Genomic DNA, 20,651 nt, shown 5'->3' with positions numbered 1-20,651 from the left:
ACAAACAACAAAACCTTGTCCATAACTAACTTAGATACATTTCTGTTTTGATGAACAGAGATCTGTGTTCATTCCTAAATCCCAAATGAGCTGATTATCCAACCATCAAACTACAGAAGATCAATTGCAAGCTTGTTTTCAGTAAAAAAGCAAAAACATCTAAACATCTGAAAGAGATGTAGGATTTTCCAGAAAAAGGTACTGAGTTGTTTCAGGTGCCCCAACCTCTCAAGAGTATAATTATTGCTTATTTAAGAGATGTGTAGAAGATTTGTTAATTTTTCTGTGACTTGCTAAAACAATTTAAACAATCGTCTAGACATCCCCTTAGCCTCAAGAGCCGACGTTTTCTTTTGGAAGCCATCTTCAAAATTCTGACTCGAGGAAAGCATTTTTGCATTTACCGTTTGCCTCCAAATGGTATAATCTACAGGTTTTGACATAGCCGATTTGCCCATAATATTTAAATTCCTTTTAGACCACATTATTTGTGTGGTAATTCAAGATGACCACAAAGCAGCTTCCACTACAATTATTCACAACTAATATCAAGTTCTCTATAATTTCATAGAACATTCATAAAGTTCAACCTCAAACTCATTCACAATCAAACTGACTGAAGCACTCCTTCCCTCTCCCTTCCAGCATTTACCAACAGCAGCACAGCAATTGAAGTGTTTATGAAAGATATACATAATAATGCTAGTTCTACACAATACGTGTCTTGTTATTTATTGTCCCCTTTGCATCACTGCTAGAGACATTTGTACACGTACCTCCATACACTTCTGAAGTGGAGGCGAGGAGCAAACGAGCTCCGACTCGCTTGGCCAATCCTGTGAACAGAGAGAGACGTGAGCAAATCGCTTGTTAAATTGTATCTAAGCAGATGTGAATCCCATTGGATGAGTCAGAAAAACTCAAACCAGACATCAATCAGAAAAAGGCAAGGAAGAAGCAAAGATATCACGATCAGGATATCAGTCAAAAAAAAAAAAAAAAAGTGTGTGCAACAATCCACCTTTCACTTTTTTCCATTAAATGTGCCGACTGGCTAGAAAAAAATGGATAAATTTGGTTTAAGGCATGCACAGGATGCACAATATAAATGATTATCTACACACTGATGCATTGAGACTTAATTTAAGCTTATGTTTCGTAAATGTAGAACATTTTATTGAGGCAATAATTGACATAGCACAGCAGTTCAGAAATAAAACGTCATGATAGCATAGTTAATGCTATTTCGCATTTGAAAATAAAATACCACCTACACTAAACCTATCCAACAGTGTGAGTTTAGATAAAAATGCATTTGCTGAAGCAACAATGACATTTTAACTTGCTTCTACAGGCCTTTGCGTTCGTTTATGTGACTTGTTTCTTGAGCAGTGTTGCCAGATTGGATCCAAAAACTTGTCAAAATAAAATGTACTAGAACGTAAATCAAGGTTGCTAAGAACTATTTTTAACTCCTTAAAGTAACCAAGTAATGTTGACATAATACTATAAATATAAATTTCCTGTGGATCAGATCAGGACAAATACATGGAAGAGAATGACAAAATATGATTGCAATATGCAAGCAGACACCGTCAGTGACACAGCAATCCAAAAATTCACTGAAACTCGAGAAATAATAATAATAAAAAAAAAACATGCACGATTTTCAATGTCAACAGTCAGAATATATGCAAAAAAGTGGCTAATAAGTGATCAGAATAAGCAACGTAAGCAACTGGGCTGCTTAACAGATGTGCACCACTTTATTAGTCCAGGTTTTCTTGACAAGTGCGCCTGTTTTTTGTTTTTTGGTTTTTTTTAAATATATGGTATGTCAAGTGTAAAATAAACACCCCGTCTCAAAAGCCTGCAATCTGTTTCCCAACTACTTTTGCTCACCCCAACTGAAAGAAAATTCTATATTTTTTAATTAAAAGCACAACAATTTTAAGATTGACAGGCATTGAGATTCCATGTGGACCTGGCAAAACCCCACACAAGCTATTATATGGAATTGCAAGAACGAGACAAAAATAGATCATTTTACATCAACATAGAAATGACATCTCAGAAAACTATTACCAAGAAAAAAACAAAAAAAAAAACATTATGGTCTTTTACTGTTTTACTTACAGATACTGGACATCAGATTAAAGACTTCAAAAAAAGTGCAATGTGGATAATTGAAAGACCTTTCTAAAACTGACAGGCAGAAGATTCAATTGAACTAAATGGTTTGTATACCTACTACAATTTTCTCTCTTTACTCCATCTCTAGAAGTCTATCACCAAAATCAGTCTTGAGTTACGGATTGCCTTGTAAACAGTACTGGGAATCTTTGTTAGTTGTCTGTAAAAAAATTTCATGCTTACAGTTTCAACTCCAGCCTAAATTGATACTGTTCAACCACAAGCAGCAAAACAACTATTGTTTGAATGGACAACACAGATACTCTCTAAAATCTCTGATGTATAAGATTAGACCCCCATCGGTAACAGTAGAAGAGCATGTGACAACACTAAATAAACCATAAAACATGTTCGATATCACTCTGAGCTAAATTGTTACATGTTTTCAGGAAGTCCAATTTATATTAAGTAACAAAGATGTTGAGAGTATCTCTTGGTTTTCCAAGCACAGAAAATGTATATAGATATAGACAATGGAATTGCTAACAGCTGCGACTATAGAGACTTCAGATTATGTCTCTTTTTATACAATTAAATAAAACCAGCTGGTATTGAACCTCAGCTAATGTCGTTTGACTAAAAGCATTTTTAAACGTTCAAGATAGCATGCTAAAATTAATACATATAAATCAAATGGTTTAATTCAAGTCTTCTGAAGAGACACAACCACTTCATATATGATTACCACATTTTATGAATATGCCTGCCTGATGCACAATAACCTTGGGCTTGCTCTTTTGCATTAAGCAGGTACAGTTCAGCTGCTTACCATATTTAATGTGCACCGATCGATGTTGAGGTGTAAATAGGGGCCTAAGTTATAGTTTTAGTTCACTTCTAGTATCATTTGGACCTTCAACTCATCGGCCACCATATGCATCATAAGGATCAGGAACCATCTAATGCAACATGGTTTAATTGAACGGCTTTTCCACGAAGAGACAGAAATTTGCGCTGATACTTACCCAACATGTTGAGAGTACCAATAGTATTAGTTTTCAGTGTCTTGATGGGGTTATACATGTAGTTGGGTGGCGATGCAGGCGAAGCCAAATGGTATATCTGGTCAACTGAGAAAAGAAGAAAGTGAAAAGTGAGAGGGGAAACTGTTTATTGAGCTGTTTGCCATTCAGCACCAATCCTCTTGCCAGAGGACAGATTGGACAGATAAAAATCAAACCCACACTTCAATTTATACCAATATAAACACAATCCAACTGCACAGTGATTACAGATACTGATATAGGCCTGAAGCAAATCCAACACAACAACATAAATAGATGGTAACCATCTGCCCATTCATATTTCCAAACAAATAAGCAGTCTTGTAATGCAAATCTATATTTTGGGGGGGTATTATGGCTAAAGACAGTTAATGCAAGATCTTAATCATTCCATAGGTCTACATCTAATTGGACACCAAAGTTGTTTAAATGTTGTGTTCTTCCAAGAGAAACTTCTGAGCACTAAAAATGCTACTGGCATTCATCCACAAACCAATGCCACGGATATATCAAGGCTTATTGCAACTCAAACTGCATGAAAATACATTTTGCACGCACACACATATATGGCAGAAACGTTCAACAACTTCTGCTATTCTCATCGCCATTATTCAGTGCTCTATCTGTATCTTATCTGATGTGCAGAGAGATTAATATTAGTAAAGAGAGGCTATGACTCAGACAAAGCATAGGTGAGTCAATCTAATGGATGCAGAACTATAAACACAATAAACAGACGGGCTCTCTTTCACCCTCTCCAGCCTAGATGCTGTGATAGCCACGGTTCAGTTAAAGAGGGCCGAGGAAAGAGATGAGTCAAAAGAGTGACTGACTGAGGTTGAATAGGAATAGAAAATCAAAGTGCGGAGACATGCTGGTGCTGTGCTTTAGTTGGCATGGAGGAACAGAGGAAGAATTCTTTAAGGAAGGTTCATCCCAGGAGTCTTCGAATTTTTTCAGGTCAACAGAGACGCTGTTACATACTGTATGACATTAATATGGCATGCATATTATGATACTGTAGGTCAAGCAAAACTTAATGTAGCATATTTGCCTAATTTAATGTGCTCTTAAGCACAGCTTGTGCGTAATAAATCATAAATGATTAGTCATTTTCTTGTAAATTAAAATAAACGAATGAACATGGTTACATTGCTGTCTATGCAGGTTTAGAAAGCTCTCAGATATCTTAAAAGAAATATTTTAATTTGTGTTCTTAAGATGAACAAAAGTCTTACAGGTTTAAAATGCATGTGGACGAGTAACTAATGAACAACAGAAGTTTCATTTTTGGAAGAACTACCCCTTTAAGTTCATTAAGCAAATGACTTGAATATTTTTTATAGATTTATTGGCAAACACTGCAACTAATTGCTTCTTCAGAAGGACTCACTGTAGCGGTCTGGTAACTTGTAAACCAAATCCTGTTTATCCTGACGCATGGAAGCCACCGGCAATGTATCAGATGTTCAATTGGCATACTGTCAGAGGCTGAGATGAGATCCAAAGTGACTGCTGAAAGACTGTTTACTAAATGAATCTTTATGGTGGAGTAATTTTCCTCAAAAATTTATAAAAAAAAAGAAACAAGAATTTTAAAATGCCAACAACTAGACTAGATGTATAGTTCTGCCAAACCTTCTACCATATATTTTATCATTACTATCATAACTATTTTACTGTGTTACCAGACTACCCAAAAAGAAAAACATCTATCGGAAAACAAAAGCGCTTCAGCACACACCACCTTCAAGAGCACTTTTCCATTTCAGAGGTCAGCGTGTGCTGGGCCCGCTGAGCCAGCTTATAAAGTTGTATCATTGCCAGAAAAGTTCAGAAAAGCTGTAAGATTAATGGTTAGAGCATGTACAAGGTTACAATGCACCGATGTACGAAGTCGCCATTCAAAATATTCATAAACTATTAATAACTATTTTGCTTTGACATATTGGTAGCCCTTTTGTATGTTTTTGTACCATCTGTTTAAGTTCAAGATTGGATTTCAGATGGGAGCTTCCCGTGTACCCATTTTTTCTAAAGAAAATGTCAATTTTCAATTGCATTCAATTTTGTAAAATCACCTTTTGAACTTTTTTAAAACATCACAGTGTTTTTATTACATTTTGGTGGCGGCGCACGTAGATTTGTGAAACGAATGAAAGAATGTCTGTGTATGGGAATAGATTTGGTTGTTTATGAAAATAAACTCCTAACTTTGACTTAAATTTAACAGGCTTCTTCTGTGAATGTGGCTAATGTCACAGTGCGTCACCCTTTACTCATCAGGGGTTGACACCAGCCGCTGAGATTTTCCATTACAAAGATAGCTGACATTGTTTTTAACTAGCTGCCCTCTCACTTCTCCTGTTTTGATTAGCAGGAGTGGTGGGAGGTGTGATGCTGCCTGACAAAAAGTAAAAAGTTTTCACAACTGGGCCAAAATAATGACCTAAAGCTCCTCTAAGCACTTCATCGCTTCAGTCAAACACTCAATGTTGCGTCTTGTCACGGACTCATTTTACGAAAGCCGTCTCCTTTCAATGCTGGATGTTTCTGCCCATCCCCACCTCTTGAACATTTAAAACTTACAACATGAACTCAGTCTAAATAATTTTCCACTTTTTTTTCTTGCCAAAACAATGCCCGTTCGAACAATCCAACCCTAAACAGAAAGACCTTGCAGAAAAACATGCATTTCACAGACGCAAACAAAAGTGAGTGACAAAAGCAAAGATTTTTCTTATAGTTTCTATTCATGGTATTTTTTAAATGATAGTTTAAAATCGCAATGTGTCTACTTTGCACCTTTGTTGCATTCAGATACCTTCTGTTTTTTTGGTGACTCACTAAGAGATGAATCATGTGAATGTGCTCACCTTCGATATAAAGAGGCTCCACTACATCATGGTTGATCAGCTCGAAGTTTTCATGGCCAATCCAGTGCTCTACATTGCGCTTGCGGCCAGTGAAGAAATTATCCACCACCGTCACTTCGTGACCATCCATCATAAGCTTATCAGTGAGGTGCGAGCCCACGAATCCTGCCCCACCAGTGATCTACCAGAGGAACGACATAAATTAATTTATATTCTGAAAACATTTTTAGAGAAACATTTTTATAAAGCAGCGGTCACAACATTGATTGAATCACAACATGGTGTTAAATCAGCACAGCGAGTAATCAGAAGAACTGAGGAGTGTTTCTACTGCCTGCAGTTTCTTGTTTCCTTGTTGCTTCTGCATACCTTCTCAATCATGTGTGTGTTATCAAGCCTATTGAAAAAAAATGTCCTCTGAAATAACTATAGTTACTTCACTGTGAAATATCTGTCAAATTTGTCAAGCTACAATCGGTCACTGTAACCTTAGAAACGCAGAGTTTCAGAGTCAAAGAGTGGAAAAAGAACAAGGAAATGGCAATAAACTATGATGACCAAATGTAATTTAGTGAGGAGCAAGGGAAGCCATGCATATCTGACAGATAGATGGACATGTATTAGTGGAGAAGACTCAAAAGAACTTCTCACCAAAATCCTCTTTCGGTCCTTCTCAGATAAGAATTTCACAGGTGGGTACTTCTGGGTAAAACTGTAAAATAAAATAAAGTAAAATTGAATAAGCAAAATTCCAGACTAATTATCTTCTATTTGTCCACAGCACAATATAAAAAGAGACATAAGTGCAAATAAAGAAATGCTAATGAAAAAGGTTCTTAAGAACTAGAAGCACATTACATTGGCCTTGCATCTCTTTAAAAAAAAAAAAATAAGTTCAGCACAAATCCACCAGTCATTATTAAATATGTCAGTATCTGAGTGCAGAAACTAAATAACAGTTAGAGAATCCAGGGGGATGCTTCAGAGCTTGAGATTTTCTCATCCAATTATTCTTGAGTTTCTCAGCTCAGACACCAAGATACCCAATCCTGACAAATGGATTTGTAGATACAGATAACCCTACTCTTCTAGTCCCCTGACTTCACCGATAACTCCATCACTGCTCATTTCAACCGCCGAACTGGAGGACACTTTTCTTGTTCTTTGTTCTGTATGCACTCCATTGAAGCCTCATGAGAACAAACAACATCAATTCACACATCAGAATAAACCATTCCAAAACGCTGCTCTTAGAAAACATACAGTCTGCGGATGTCGTTGCTGATTGCTATATTTGTAGCACAACCGTAACTCCTAAAATCTTGGGACTTTTTTTTAGTTTTCATTTTATTCAAATGTAAAAAACGTTCACGCAATCTGGGTCGTGTGTCATGCATTATATTCATTACTGCTATCTGCTATGTTAAAAAAAAACAGTTCAACTCAAATGTTCATCCTGTGGCTCAGGTTACCAGGAAAGCAGAGAATTGGTGTTTTGGTTTAGCGTGGGCAGAATAAATATCATATACGTGGAAGAAAGAAAATGAGGGACATGAAGTTAATTAAAATAAATCCTTCTTCCCACATTCTGTGTTTTTTCACAGAAGCAGTAAAAAAAAAATGTATTTCTGGAACACGGTTCATGTTGATCAAGCTGGCGGTACCTTGTAACAGAAAAAGTAACAAAATACTATCCAAGTTTTGTTATTTGTCTAAAATGATTTAACTTCAGTAAAAGATTTATTTCATACTGCTCCCATGATACTCCAGCTTGTTTGATGAATCTACGAACACACTACTTTATACTGAGCATCAAGCCATCTCATTTGGGCCTTGCTGAGATGAACAGTAACACTGTGTAGACTTTATCAAATCTCTGGGGACTGAGGAAAGATTATGAAGCAATTCTAACCCCCTCTTGCCACGTCAATCAAAGCTTGTATATTCAGTTTCATTTCTTCACGAATCCAGCTCTGCTTATCATCAGCACATGCCGCTTTCTGAAGCAAACTCACAGTGCAATTTTAGGTTGAGAAATAAGTGTAAAAACCCTTCTATCCTACTCAAAAGGTTACTTGTTATTATTTTATTTATCTGTTAAAGACGGGACACGAAGCTAGCATAGTGTAGGAATTCTGGGTGTAAAATAAAAACATACCTAAGCTCAAGTTCTCGTATCTTCTCCCTGAGAGGTGCCACAGCCTGTGAGAAACAGAGTAAGATATGACCTTAAGAACAGGACAGGATGAAAAAGACACATAAGAAACAAAGAGAACAGGAAATCAGAGAAAAATATAGAGTGAGGGGCACTGTATCAATAGAATAGACAGAACTGATAGAAGGGAAGACATTTCTCTCGTGCTGAGACACAGTCATCATGCGCTATCAGCCCTCAAATTGATTCACAGATGAATCTGAGAGCAGCAGGTATTACAGGGTTGTGTGAAAAAGAGACTAATATTAAATGGCTTTTGGTGAGGGAACAAGAAGAGTCTAGATTATTCATCTTTAAATTATTATTCCTTCTTAAATTAAGCCGCTCATCAGAAGAAAGGTGAGGCACTAAAAGAAATTCAGACCTGACTGAAGCCATTGCAGTGATTTCTTTGCGTATTACTTGGTATTTTGAGCAAAACTGTCAACTGAATGCATTTTGAATAAAATAGATATTTTTAAAATAAGTGATAACCGTGGCTGCATTTATTTGACCAAAAATACAGCAACAACAGTAATACTACTAAACAGGGATGAACCGAAATGAAAATTCTGGATGTAATTGGCCAAAAACTAAAACCGAAAATGATTTGTACTGATTGTTTGTTATTTATTAAATAATATTAAGTAAAAAAAAATTATTTTTAATTTAACACAATTTTAATGATACAAAAAGCCTTTAAAATAACTAAAATAATTTACATTAGGGATCATTAGTTCAAATTAAAACTACTATAGTTAAACTAAGAATTAACTACAGCGAACAACTGTATTATCACTAACATTAAGATATTAATTAATGCTGGAATGAATGTATTGTTCGTTCATGTTAGTTAACACATTAACTAACCAAACCTTGGTGTTACCTTAATATAAATATATTAAATTAAATATTTCTTTATTTTTATTCATTTCCAAATACAAATTTACCTATTTTCCATTTCCTATTTGAATATAATTTATTCTTGTGATGGAAAAGCTTTTTCACAAGATCCTTCAGAAACGTTTTAATCAAGAATCATTTCTTATTATTAATTCTATGGTTATTATACATCTTTTTTCTTTTTTTTTACGAGTTTAGAAAGAAATGGAGGCAAGTGATTAATGACAAAATATTCATTTTGGGGTGGAGTTTCCCCTTTAAAATAAAAATGCAACCCAAACAATTCCCTGAGAACAGCAAGAGTTAAGATCTGGGTCAAAGAACACCTCTTTAAATTAAATATCAAACATCAGGCAGGGGAATAAATGTCAGTATTTTTAAAAGCTATCACAGATGCTGACAAATAAGCCTTAGCAGGTGTTGACATACTTTGAACCTTAAGGTCAAGCTGATAGGAGAAACGTTTTCTAATGAGCTTTCACAAGATGATAAGAAGACATTTGGGATCTATAATGAGATGATAGAGATCACAGTTATAACGCTGACTTTTAATGTGAATGTACTTGTTTGAAAACCGTTTCATTTAAATCGTGCTGGTTTTTATACAAGACGGACGCATGTGTGTGTGTGTGTGTGTGTGTGTGTGTGTGTGTGTGCACTTGTTGTACAAATACACTTACTCAAATGGCGCATGGGAATAACAAATATGAAAAAGTTAAAAATATAACAGTCACTGTTGCTATGGGTGATATTCTTGTTTTCTAGGTTCTGCTTATTACCTACGTTTTAAACAGATTCAGTATTTTTGTCTCCCATCGGGTGGAACTGATACATCTAAATGCTAAGAAACGTAACAAGTTACTTCTTTGCTTTATAGACTTTAATATACACTAATGTTGAATGGCTAGTTAAATATTAGGGAAAATACTATAAATTGCAATTAAATTATTTTAATTGACTGACAGCATTAATATTAATGAAACAAAATATAGTATATATTAATTTACTATTTAGTTACACCCTTTGACTTTGGGTGACTTCTGAATGAGGAATATTAATGCTGCAGGTGGGAAATCAAGCTATTTGCATGCATACCTATTGTTTATACAAAACGGCTTAATGCTGGAATACACTGCTGACTTTTGCTCAGATTTTTGCGCAATTTGTAGTCAATGCTAGTTGGCGGCAAGACTTTGGGAAGGACACCGAACGCGTTTAAGATTCTGAGCCAACTTCAGAACACACATTGTCCTCATTTGTTTCTTGTACGAGGTTGTTGCATTGGAAATAACTTGAAAGTCTGGTAGTGTGCGACACTCAGTTTGCATGCCCGGTTTTGTCTTTGCAACCATTTACAACATCGACAAGTGCATGATGCTTAGTGCTTAAAAGTCTGTTTAGATTTAAAAAGTTATGTAGTATATTACAGCCTTTACCTGTTATCCTTTGCAAGACAGCAAAGCCAAAATAGACGAGAAAAGACTTTTCGAATAAAAAAGACGGGACAAAAAAATAAATAAAAATCACACATGTAGTCAGGGCAGCATCACGCAGAGGTAAAAAGTGTTTGAGGTTTCCAAGCAGAGCGTAGCACAGATCAGCACTGCTTGTTACTTGCCCCCTGACTAGGAAATTAATTGCTATCAAAGGCATGAGTAATTAAAATCTTAATTATATTGCGCTCTTGGGTAGCTGAACAATGTTTCCCGGGAGTTTGAAGTGTAGATATCAGCTGTTAGGTACATATGGTTTCCAGTTAAAAAAGAGGTAGGTGCTGACACTAATAAAAAATGTGAAAAAGTGAACTAAAAATCAAAGCTTGACAATGAACGCGAACAGCTTGCGCTAACAAACCTCATCTATCCTCTGCTCAACCTTCATTTCTCCGTGTTCCTGTATAGACCTGTGGAAAACAACAGCAGACGGCTTTATCGCAGCCACAGAGATACACAAGTACACAAAGACTCACACTTGTACAGCAGAGCTTACTGAAGCACACAATACTCTTCCTCAGCTCAGCCGAGACAACAAAACCACATGACAGCAGTTGATCTATACCAAAGCTTGCTTCCACGGCCCAGCGAACAAGTCTAATCTCTGTTTCTGATTAACACACAACGCAGCAGTCATTCACGCAAGGATGAGCTATGGGTTTCGATCAAAATCATTCAACTTTTTTTTTTTTAAATACTTTTTTTAAATTTTGGCCGTTTACTAATTGGACCATATTTAAACTTATTCTGCTGACCCCAACAAACTTACCGATGCTGCAGATAACTCTGGTATTTAAAAAATAAAAATTTTGACGAAATGTTAATATTACATTCGATAATGACTCAAATAATAAGTCAGTCTCGTTGACATTCCAGCATAGTCATAAAACAAAAGCACTTGACTGGTAGCATTTTTTTTTTTTATTAAAAAAGCCCCAAAATTAAAATGATTAAAAATGTTTAAGCAGCTCATTTGAGCAAAATGCCTGTAAATGAGAAATTTTTCAAACATTTACTAGAAAGCTGAATTTTTTCTCTGTAGACAGAGCTGGCAAGCTATCTAAAACATCTTATAATACTACAAAAGAAATGATAATTACCTCATATTTGCGTAGGTTCCCCAGACAGCTAAAAGAAAAAAGAAGACATCAGTAAGTCCCAAAATAGGTAGCCTATCACACAACAAATGCAAACTGATTCTCAATAAACAGTTTTATATCATTACAATTTAATGCTACATCATTAAAAAAAAGAAAAGAAAAAAAAAAGATACAAGCTGTTAAACCTTTAAGCAGATGTTAATAAGTCTGTTGAGTTGAAAAGGGAAGATATACCTTAGTTCAAATAGAATTCACGGCTATTATTTATAACAGGAAGAAAAGAAGAAAGAAAACGTTTGTTTAAGGGGTCCTTATTGCAGCATATTTATTTCTCGGCAGTTTTGAAAAATGCTAAAAAAAGAAAAAGTGCGAATACTAAACTGGTGTGCAAAAGGATGAGACAAAAGCTTCCACGTCGTTCAGTTTTATTTTGTTCTCACCAAGTTAAAAGAATCGGAGGTTTCCATAAATCAGCTGCAGCTCAACACTTCACACATCAGAACTACCAAATATTAAATATTGTTTTTAGAAGCTCACAGAATACAAATACACGCACATACTGCCAGGGGGTAGTCAAAAAAAAAGCATGTTTTATCAATTAAAATCAATTGAACATCAATTTAATAAACCTTTTAAAAAAATTACATGTTGAGGGCATGTCTAATTATTTGAAAGCATAAAAACAAGCATCGGGAAGGAACTCGCGACACAGAGCGTAACCATAAAGTAACCAAATGACATGCTGTTGAGTAAATAAGATAAATAACATAACATTAATAAAAGACTATACCTGTTTTTTTAGGAAAAGTTACTTTAAATGGCCGTCTAAAGTAATGGCAGGGGAAACACTATGATTTAAAAGGCACAAATGTTTACATTTGCAACCCTGCACTGCAAATATATTATTATTTTTGCAAAGTTTATATAAGCCGTTTGACTGGATACATCAATGAGCTCCAAAGATGCCATACAGATACTACAAAGTGAGATACAAACACTCACTTGAGATCAATGAACGAGTCTCAGCTGCTCTACATGATCTCGCATTTGAAACGTCTGTCATAAAAAGCTACACATACCGCTGTGAATAAAAACATCTCATGAATAATTATTATAATTAAAAGAACAAAAGTTGAACATCTAGGCAATAAACACATACAATAATACGGTCTCGAATATAAATATGTCTTCAGTTGATTGAATTTCTGATCAAAGTCCACGTAGAAAAGATGAATCTGTCTTGAGTACGTAAGGTTGAACCTTCATATATAAATCATTACCATGAACATGTAATAACGCAAGCATGTGCCCTTTACACATTAATAAAGATGTTGTGAAATAGAATTTCTCTCTACAATATGCACAAGGCTACATATCACAAAGACCAACAACTCAGGCCTGCCAATACGCATCAAACATACAAATCAACCCCTTAAATAATAAACCACTCCGTCCACACATTCACTACAGCTGAACATCACAAACAAGAGCTCATATTTCTTTAATAGTTTGAAAGGCCTGGAATGTGAACAAAAAAGAAGGTATAAGAAGAATCCAAGGCAAAAGGCGAGCGTGAAGCGGAAACCTGCTCTTCAGAGGACAATCGGAGAGCTTATTTTGTAAATCACTATGTTGTTCCTTCCCAGTGGCCTGCTGTTGCCACAAATTCCTGGGAGCCACATGATTTACAGCATGGATGGCCAAGGGCCAGCTTGGCATGTGCTACTAGAAGCCATGTCAAATGCGAGAGGAGCTGCGATTTGCTCATTTAACTCATCTGAGGGCAAAACCTGAAACACAGAGGCCCAATGGAATCATTCTTTATTTTAAAGAAACGTCTCTGCTTTTTTTGGCCATTGGAAGTCAACGGTCACCAAAAGTGTTACCAACATTCTACTAATTTTTTTTTTTTTTTTCTACAGAATAAATGAAATGGGTTTGGAATGACACGATGGTGAGTAAATGATGACAGAATTTTCATATTTTAATTGAACTATCCCTGTAGGCTGTGGATAAGACACATAGGCTACACTGTTGAGATTGACCTTTTGAAATGCAATTTAGTCTGATAAATCAATTCTTGTTTGATCTGAGCAAAAGCACAGAAGAACTGGTACTTTTAGAAATAAAGTTTGTGGAAAGAGCTTATGTTAACAGCACAACATGCCCAGTTACATCTGGTCAAGTTCTCACAGTGGTAGTGGATGAATTATTTTTAGTCCTGCCTGTCGTGAAAATTGTGTTTTGGGGCAGGTGGGAGGCAACGGTAGACTAGTTTGTCAAGGTCACTCTTTAACTGAACAACTCTGTTGAGTCCTAGGGCCTCTTTTTAGGGACCAAAAAGAACTAGAGCAGTCATTTCTCAAAGTAGCATTCCCCATGACCTAAATTCAGCTATCTGTATTTCTCCATCCTGGTTTTAGGGTCTCCAGTGACTTAAAACTCCAGTCTGTGCAATATGGGTAAGTGGTTGCAGTTGTGTCTCTGGTGTTTCGGCTGAGTATTAACCAAAGCTCATGTTAATAAAATATCAGGCGAGGACATATTGTGCACTTTTGAATAAGACTTAAGAAAACAGTTTTGTAAAATAAAGTAAACATTGCTTAAAAACTGCTGTACAACACAGAGGTTTTGAAGAAACACATTAAAAACACATTGATTGATGATGGAGGCCAATCAATCAGGAGGTTACCATACCAACCAATCACTCTAAAGCACATAATCATTTTTCCCACCAAAAAAACATTCAGGAACAGTTCGCCCGCTTCATCATATTTAAAAAGTTTGATGTCATGATTGACATCTTCTCTGAGTGAACTGAGGTGCCAGCTGACTTTTTTCGGGATCTTCAGGAAGAGATTTGTATTTGTATTTTAACACAAGCCTCTTATACAGCAATCAGCAGAAAAAAATTGGACCAGCCAGACTAATTTAAAAAAGGGTCGAGGGCATGTGTTTGCAATAGACTCTGCGTGAGTGTGGGCATGCTATGTATTTTGGTTGTAACAACGGTTCATTTTCGTAAGGGATATTTTCATGTTAATTTATATATTTTTTTTATTACTGAAAATTATTAGGCTATACGTTTAGCACACACCACATACTGCTTTGCACATCAAGGCACTTCAGTAGACCTTTAATGCATTGTCAATGCAATTTTTAAATATATAATCAAAAAAAGGCTTTTACTCTAGTCTTTATCCCTTTATTAAAACGACCCAATACGACTCAACATATCATTATTCTAGCATATCAAAATCATTTTATGTAGACCACTCTGGGTCAATAACACGCTTTTCCAATGAGAGAGAAAGAATCGTTTTCCGCCACTCCGACTCCGCCCACACAGCTATGACGCGACGCCGACCAAGTCAATGACCAAAGATGCAGAAAACCCGAAGCCAGAAGACCGAAAAACTGAGCATAAACACTGGTGTTGTATTGTAAATATCTGATGAAAGCTTATGCGTGACAGCTTATTGAGCCTTTTCTTTGAACCGTTTTAAATTTTGTGCGCTTAGAGGGAGTTGACTCATCTTGTCTGTTAACCGAACATGACGTGTGGTTTTACTGCTAAATAGAGAATGACAGATAGCCGCAGCGGAGAGAACAGTTTACGTAACCTTGAATTAGACTTAAATATTCATCTGTGGCTCACATTAAACATATAATTAATATATAATTAACATGGTTTGGAACGACATGGGGGTAAGTGATTATTGGCCAATTTTTTATTTCGGGGTGGAGTAACCCTTTAACACCACCACAGAATTAGTACGCGCACAAAATCAGATTTAGGTGAGTCTCGTCTGATAACTGATCTGGCAGAAAATACCAGTATCGTACCGGATAACGATACTAAGTATCAGATCAATGCATCCCTACTTAAGATGCGTCTTAAGACCTTAGATATGCATGCTGTCCGCAAGCTTTGTGCAGCATAAGATAAGGGAAATGTGAATAATGATCTAACTAATCTAAATAATGGAAGATGTATCACTAAACAATCATATTTCTAAATCAAACAGTAAATATAAACCAATAAAGCCAATACATCAAAACTGATTTTGCATTAAAAAGAAATCTAGCACAATAATCAAACATTTCTTGCGGCAAATTCATAAATGGCCATCTAGTCAGCCAGAAAAACTGAAAAGGCACTTTTAAAACGACACGTAGCATAACCATTATGACAAGATTTGATGAATATTCCTAAAATCATGTGACAACAGAAGATTAAAAAAACAAAACATCCTTTTTCTACATTCAGATTAAACAATATACAAGTGCTACAATACATGACAGAGCCTGAATAGGAGCGAGCTGAAGAAAGAGGTTTTACTAAGAAATCTCCATAAATCATCTATAACAACAGGACAAAAACATCTTGATGCAATTTTAATAACACAAACATTTTGTGAAATGAACTGCTATCCCATAACTAGATCAAATCACCTGCTTTTCTTAACAGGCGGGAAACTAGGTTACAAGTTCTTGTGGCAATTTCAACATGGCCAGTGGCAGCTCCAATGGGCTTTATCGAAGTCAATGAAAACTAGATGTCACTGGAAAGGCTAAATATAGCAGTGTTCAGTTAGCAGTCTTCATTTAGCGTGGACAAGATGAATGGATTGCATTAGTGAAAAGGAAATTGTCAGAAGGGAAAAATATGCGACTATTAGCAAAAAATAGCACCGCATGATGTCTCTTTCATGCCTCTCTAGATCTATGGGAACAGCACGGTCTAGTGAAAAAAGCTAAGCCTTTATGGCTTTTAAACACAAAGTTTTGTGGCCTTTTGGTGACTTTGTGTTGGGTAGAATAATGTTTAAAGCTACATGTCCTGGTGTTGCACGCTCACGCTGTCTGCCTGCCTAAGAGATGGCCGGAGCGCTGACCATTAGCCGATTGATTTTCACTGATCCTCTGTAATCTCCTGCTTTAATCTCCATCTCTGGGGCTTTAGACACATAAACCAACACTTCACAGCACTGACCCCCATATAAAGCCTACTGGAAACCTCAGATGCTAACTGGTGGTCTTCTCTGTCAGACATCAATCCTACCCAGGATTTACATGCAAATCGGCAGCGGCTGGCCAACCGTTCTTTTTCATTATTCATACCTTTTATTTGACAGACAACAGTTGAAATTAGTACTTGTCACTGTATATACAAAATGACCTAAACGAATTGGTGTATTATCCACTGGTCAATACTGGAAATGTTACACAAGCTAAATATATTTTTGGTCAAAATGTACAGAAATTTTAAAAAGAATCATTGGTGTTACAGGTCACTAAAATAAATAAAATTTATTTTATTTATTTGTAGCGCTTTAATATATAGGGATTATGAAAATGTTATTTGCACATGGGTAGGCTGTTTTTTATCTATATGTATGTTTTACTAAAATACAGGACTGGGATTTCTAACCCTTTGACCTAAAATGTGTATTCTAAGTCCCACATAAGTATTTTTTTTTTTTTTTTTTTTTTTAAACAATTACATTAATGCTTCTCTGATCTGATTTTCATCTATTCACAAACAGAATCGCCCATATAAAGATCGCTTTTTCAATCAAGACACACTTTAAATAAGAAAGATTCGCCTGCAGAGATTAAATTAAAGGAATAATCTCTCCCTGCTCTATTACCTACACAGCATATTCTGCAAATGCAATCTCTTTTTTCAACAAAATATCATCTAATAAACAAATGAATGAATGAATGAATGAACGAATGAATTATTAATGACTCACTGATGCAAATATAAACGCAGACTAATGCAAGCTAAGAAATGCTTGTCCCGGGTACGGTACCCGTTATAAACTGGCATCGACAACATCATACCTTTTTCCTGATTTGAATAGCTGTTCTGCAGGCGCGGTCAACGCATAATTACAAATTTATGATCAATAATAATTATACTGGAGAGCAGTCACTGCCACCGCAGAGAGAGAGCCCACTGAGTGCCTTGGATATGTTTATACAGAACAGGAGCTGATTTCCAGTGTTCAGAGCAGTGGGTGATTATGCTCCCTGTGCCCAGCGACCCTCTCAGATTCTCCAGTGACAATGTAAATGAGACTTAAGAGAAATTGGCTAGTGCGGCTAGTGAGACATGTGCATAAGAGAGATAGTGCTTCCAATGTAGAATACATAAATATTAAATGGTATAGTAATATTAATAGTAACATACAGTTGCAAATATATATATATATATATAGTATAATATGTAAACACAGTTTAAATGAATAAATTTTTGTCCCTTCTGTACCGAAACCATAAACCATGGCGTCAAAACCAAGGTATGTACCGATGCGTCGTGTTTTTGTATCACTGCATACCTTTGGTTATCGCACCACATAATCACACATTTATTCACACTAACACTGCACACAACACTTCTTCTAATCACAACTGAATTAATTCATAAAGAAACCTTTAAGCACACTGAAATGTTCCAATCTCAGCTAATAAAGACCGTTGGATTCCTTTTCTAATTGTAGGTCTGCTGGACTGAGGTCATAGAAATAATTGGAAAATGCATTAATATTGGCGTTGTGAAACAGGGAAGCTTATCTGCTCTTTCCCTTGAGCCGTCACATAACACAAAGTTGACCATTTCACATTACAGTTCCAAAAATAGGTTAACCAGCACTCTCCCACTCTCCGGGAGCCAAAGAGACACAAACAACGGCGCACACATTAACTAAACAGTTTAGATATAATTAAACGGCTTGACAAATTGAGTTCAATGTCCTCAATGATAAAGAATGGGAATGAGCCGTAAATGGGACACGATTTGAATATCATACATAAAGCAGCTGCAGACACGTCGCTCATGCAAAGCCTGTCGCACAGTCAAGCAACGTGTAATTATGACACTGTCAAAACAGTAACAGCTGCTAAAATGTTAGAAACTCCCTCTGGCCAGCACATTTACCAACACAGACGCAGCAGGTCAAACAGAGACAGGCCAGGAACTAACTCACTAATTCTCACACTTTTTGAGTAATTAATTTTCATGATAAAAAAAGTAATAAATAATACAAAATAAAAAAAAATTATATGTATATATATATATATATATATATATATATATATATATATATATATATATATATATATATATATATATACACACACAGATAGATTGTCATTGTATTCTTCTGCTTTATACTGTTCAGTGCTTTGATGCAACCTGTGTTGTTAAAAGCACTATATAAATAAAAATGATAGATAGATAGATAGATAGATAGAGATTATTTTTCACTTGTGTATATATATATATATATATATATGACTATTCCAGTTTAAAAATCAATAAAATAATGACTAAATTATATTTAAAAAAATATTAAATTATTAAAAATGAAAACAAACTTTAATAGTATCTTAATTATATCAACATAACAGTAACTCTCACAAAAAGCCATTTCAAAATAATTTAGAATAACGCTAATTAAACAATGGATTCTAAAGGCCTGAAGATGACACTTTAAAAATGTCCTGATATTTCCAGTATAATTGTGACTGTAGAAACCCTACAGGGTACTATCATGGGATTTATAGAACCAATGATCTTTGGGCATGTACCTTAAGAAACCATGACATTTGTACATCTACCATGGTATACTTTTAATCATACTTTCCTATCTAGCACCTAAACTCTGGAACAATCTCCCTAACTCTGTTCGGGAAGCAGACACACTCTGCCAGTTTAAATCTAGATTAAAGACACATCTTTTTAATTTAGCCTACACGTAACACACCAACACGCCTTTTATTATTCAAATCCGTTAAAGGATTTTTAGGCTGCATTACTTAGATTTGCTGGAACCGGGAACACTACTCCTACAATACGATGTACTTGTGACATCGTAAAAAGAATGGCATCTACGCTAATATTAGTCCTGTCTCTTTCTCAGTCTGTTTTCACAGTTTGTATCCAGACTAGATGGTGGATCAGCACCCAGAGATTATGTTCATCAGAGACCAGAACACCTAGATGCGCCCCGTGGACCAATCACCAGATCCTGATGCACACACACACACGCACACACCAAGTCATTTACACTACCTGACACAGCTGCGTTTAAAATTGAACTGGAAGTTAAGTGCTGGGTGTCCGGTCAGAGGAGAACTGACCCCAACTGAGTCTGGTTTCTCCCAAGGTTTTTTTTTTTCTCCATTCTGTATGCATGGGGTTTTGTTTCCTTGCCGCTGTCGCCTCTGGCTTGCTTGGTTGGGGACACTTAACTTCTAGTGACTATCGTTGAATTGACTACAGAGACCGTCTCTGCATTTAATGAGAAATTGGTCACTCTCGTCATTATACATCCCTGTCATTATACTGTACAGTGCTTTGATGCAACCTGTGTTGTTAAAAGTGCTATATAAATATAAATAAAAATGATTGATTGATTGATTGATTGATTGAAGTGGCATGAAAAAACCATGGTAAATGCATCCAGTGGGCCACCATGTGATACCACAACAGAAAAAAAAAACAGTACATAGTACTTTTGTGAGGGAGGAATAAATAAATTCCCATAACCTTCCGTTAATAAAATCCACACGTTTCTGAGACTAAATTCAATTAGTTAAAACCAAGCTTAACATTATCCCAGAAGCTACGTCCAGCAGAAGGACAGTCAGCCGTGTAGGGCTTGTCGCCTGGTATCATATACTCACAGGCGATGTAGGCAACGAGAGCGAGGGCGATCAGGATCTTCATCATTCTTCTGTTAATGACTGTGATCATCCAGCTCATCCGCATCATCCTCCAGCACACACGGCATTGAGCTCTTCCTCACCACCGCTGCATCTCTCTTCAGCGTCTATCACACGCTCACACGAGCCCGCTCCTTACCGACAGAACACGG

The 20,651-nt window shown here is 36.0% G+C and overlaps 1 protein-coding gene across 1 annotated transcript in view; it reads right to left on the bottom strand.

Moving 5' to 3' along the window:
• uxs1 (UDP-glucuronate decarboxylase 1) overlaps nt 1–20,651 on the bottom strand; it is a 37,451-nt gene that overhangs the window by 16,137 nt on the left and 663 nt on the right. Inside the window, exons 1-8 of the mRNA XM_043248631.1 lie at nt 20,461–20,651; nt 11,764–11,791; nt 11,025–11,073; nt 8,232–8,275; nt 6,725–6,785; nt 6,074–6,254; nt 3,159–3,263; nt 777–836 (exon numbers count right to left, since the gene is read on the bottom strand). The exon at nt 20,461–20,651 is cut by the window's right edge and continues 663 nt beyond it. Of these exons, the coding sequence (XP_043104566.1) occupies nt 777–836; nt 3,159–3,263; nt 6,074–6,254; nt 6,725–6,785; nt 8,232–8,275; nt 11,025–11,073; nt 11,764–11,791; nt 20,461–20,548 (616 nt within the window). The 5' untranslated portion in view covers nt 20,549–20,651. The remainder of the gene's footprint in view (nt 1–776; nt 837–3,158; nt 3,264–6,073; nt 6,255–6,724; nt 6,786–8,231; nt 8,276–11,024; nt 11,074–11,763; nt 11,792–20,460) is intronic.

Source organism: Puntigrus tetrazona, chromosome 9 (genome assembly GCF_018831695.1).
Source record: "Puntigrus tetrazona isolate hp1 chromosome 9, ASM1883169v1, whole genome shotgun sequence".
Classification (NCBI taxonomy): Eukaryota; Metazoa; Chordata; class Actinopteri; order Cypriniformes; family Cyprinidae; genus Puntigrus; species Puntigrus tetrazona.
This window is presented reverse-complemented; position numbering and strand designations above follow the sequence as displayed.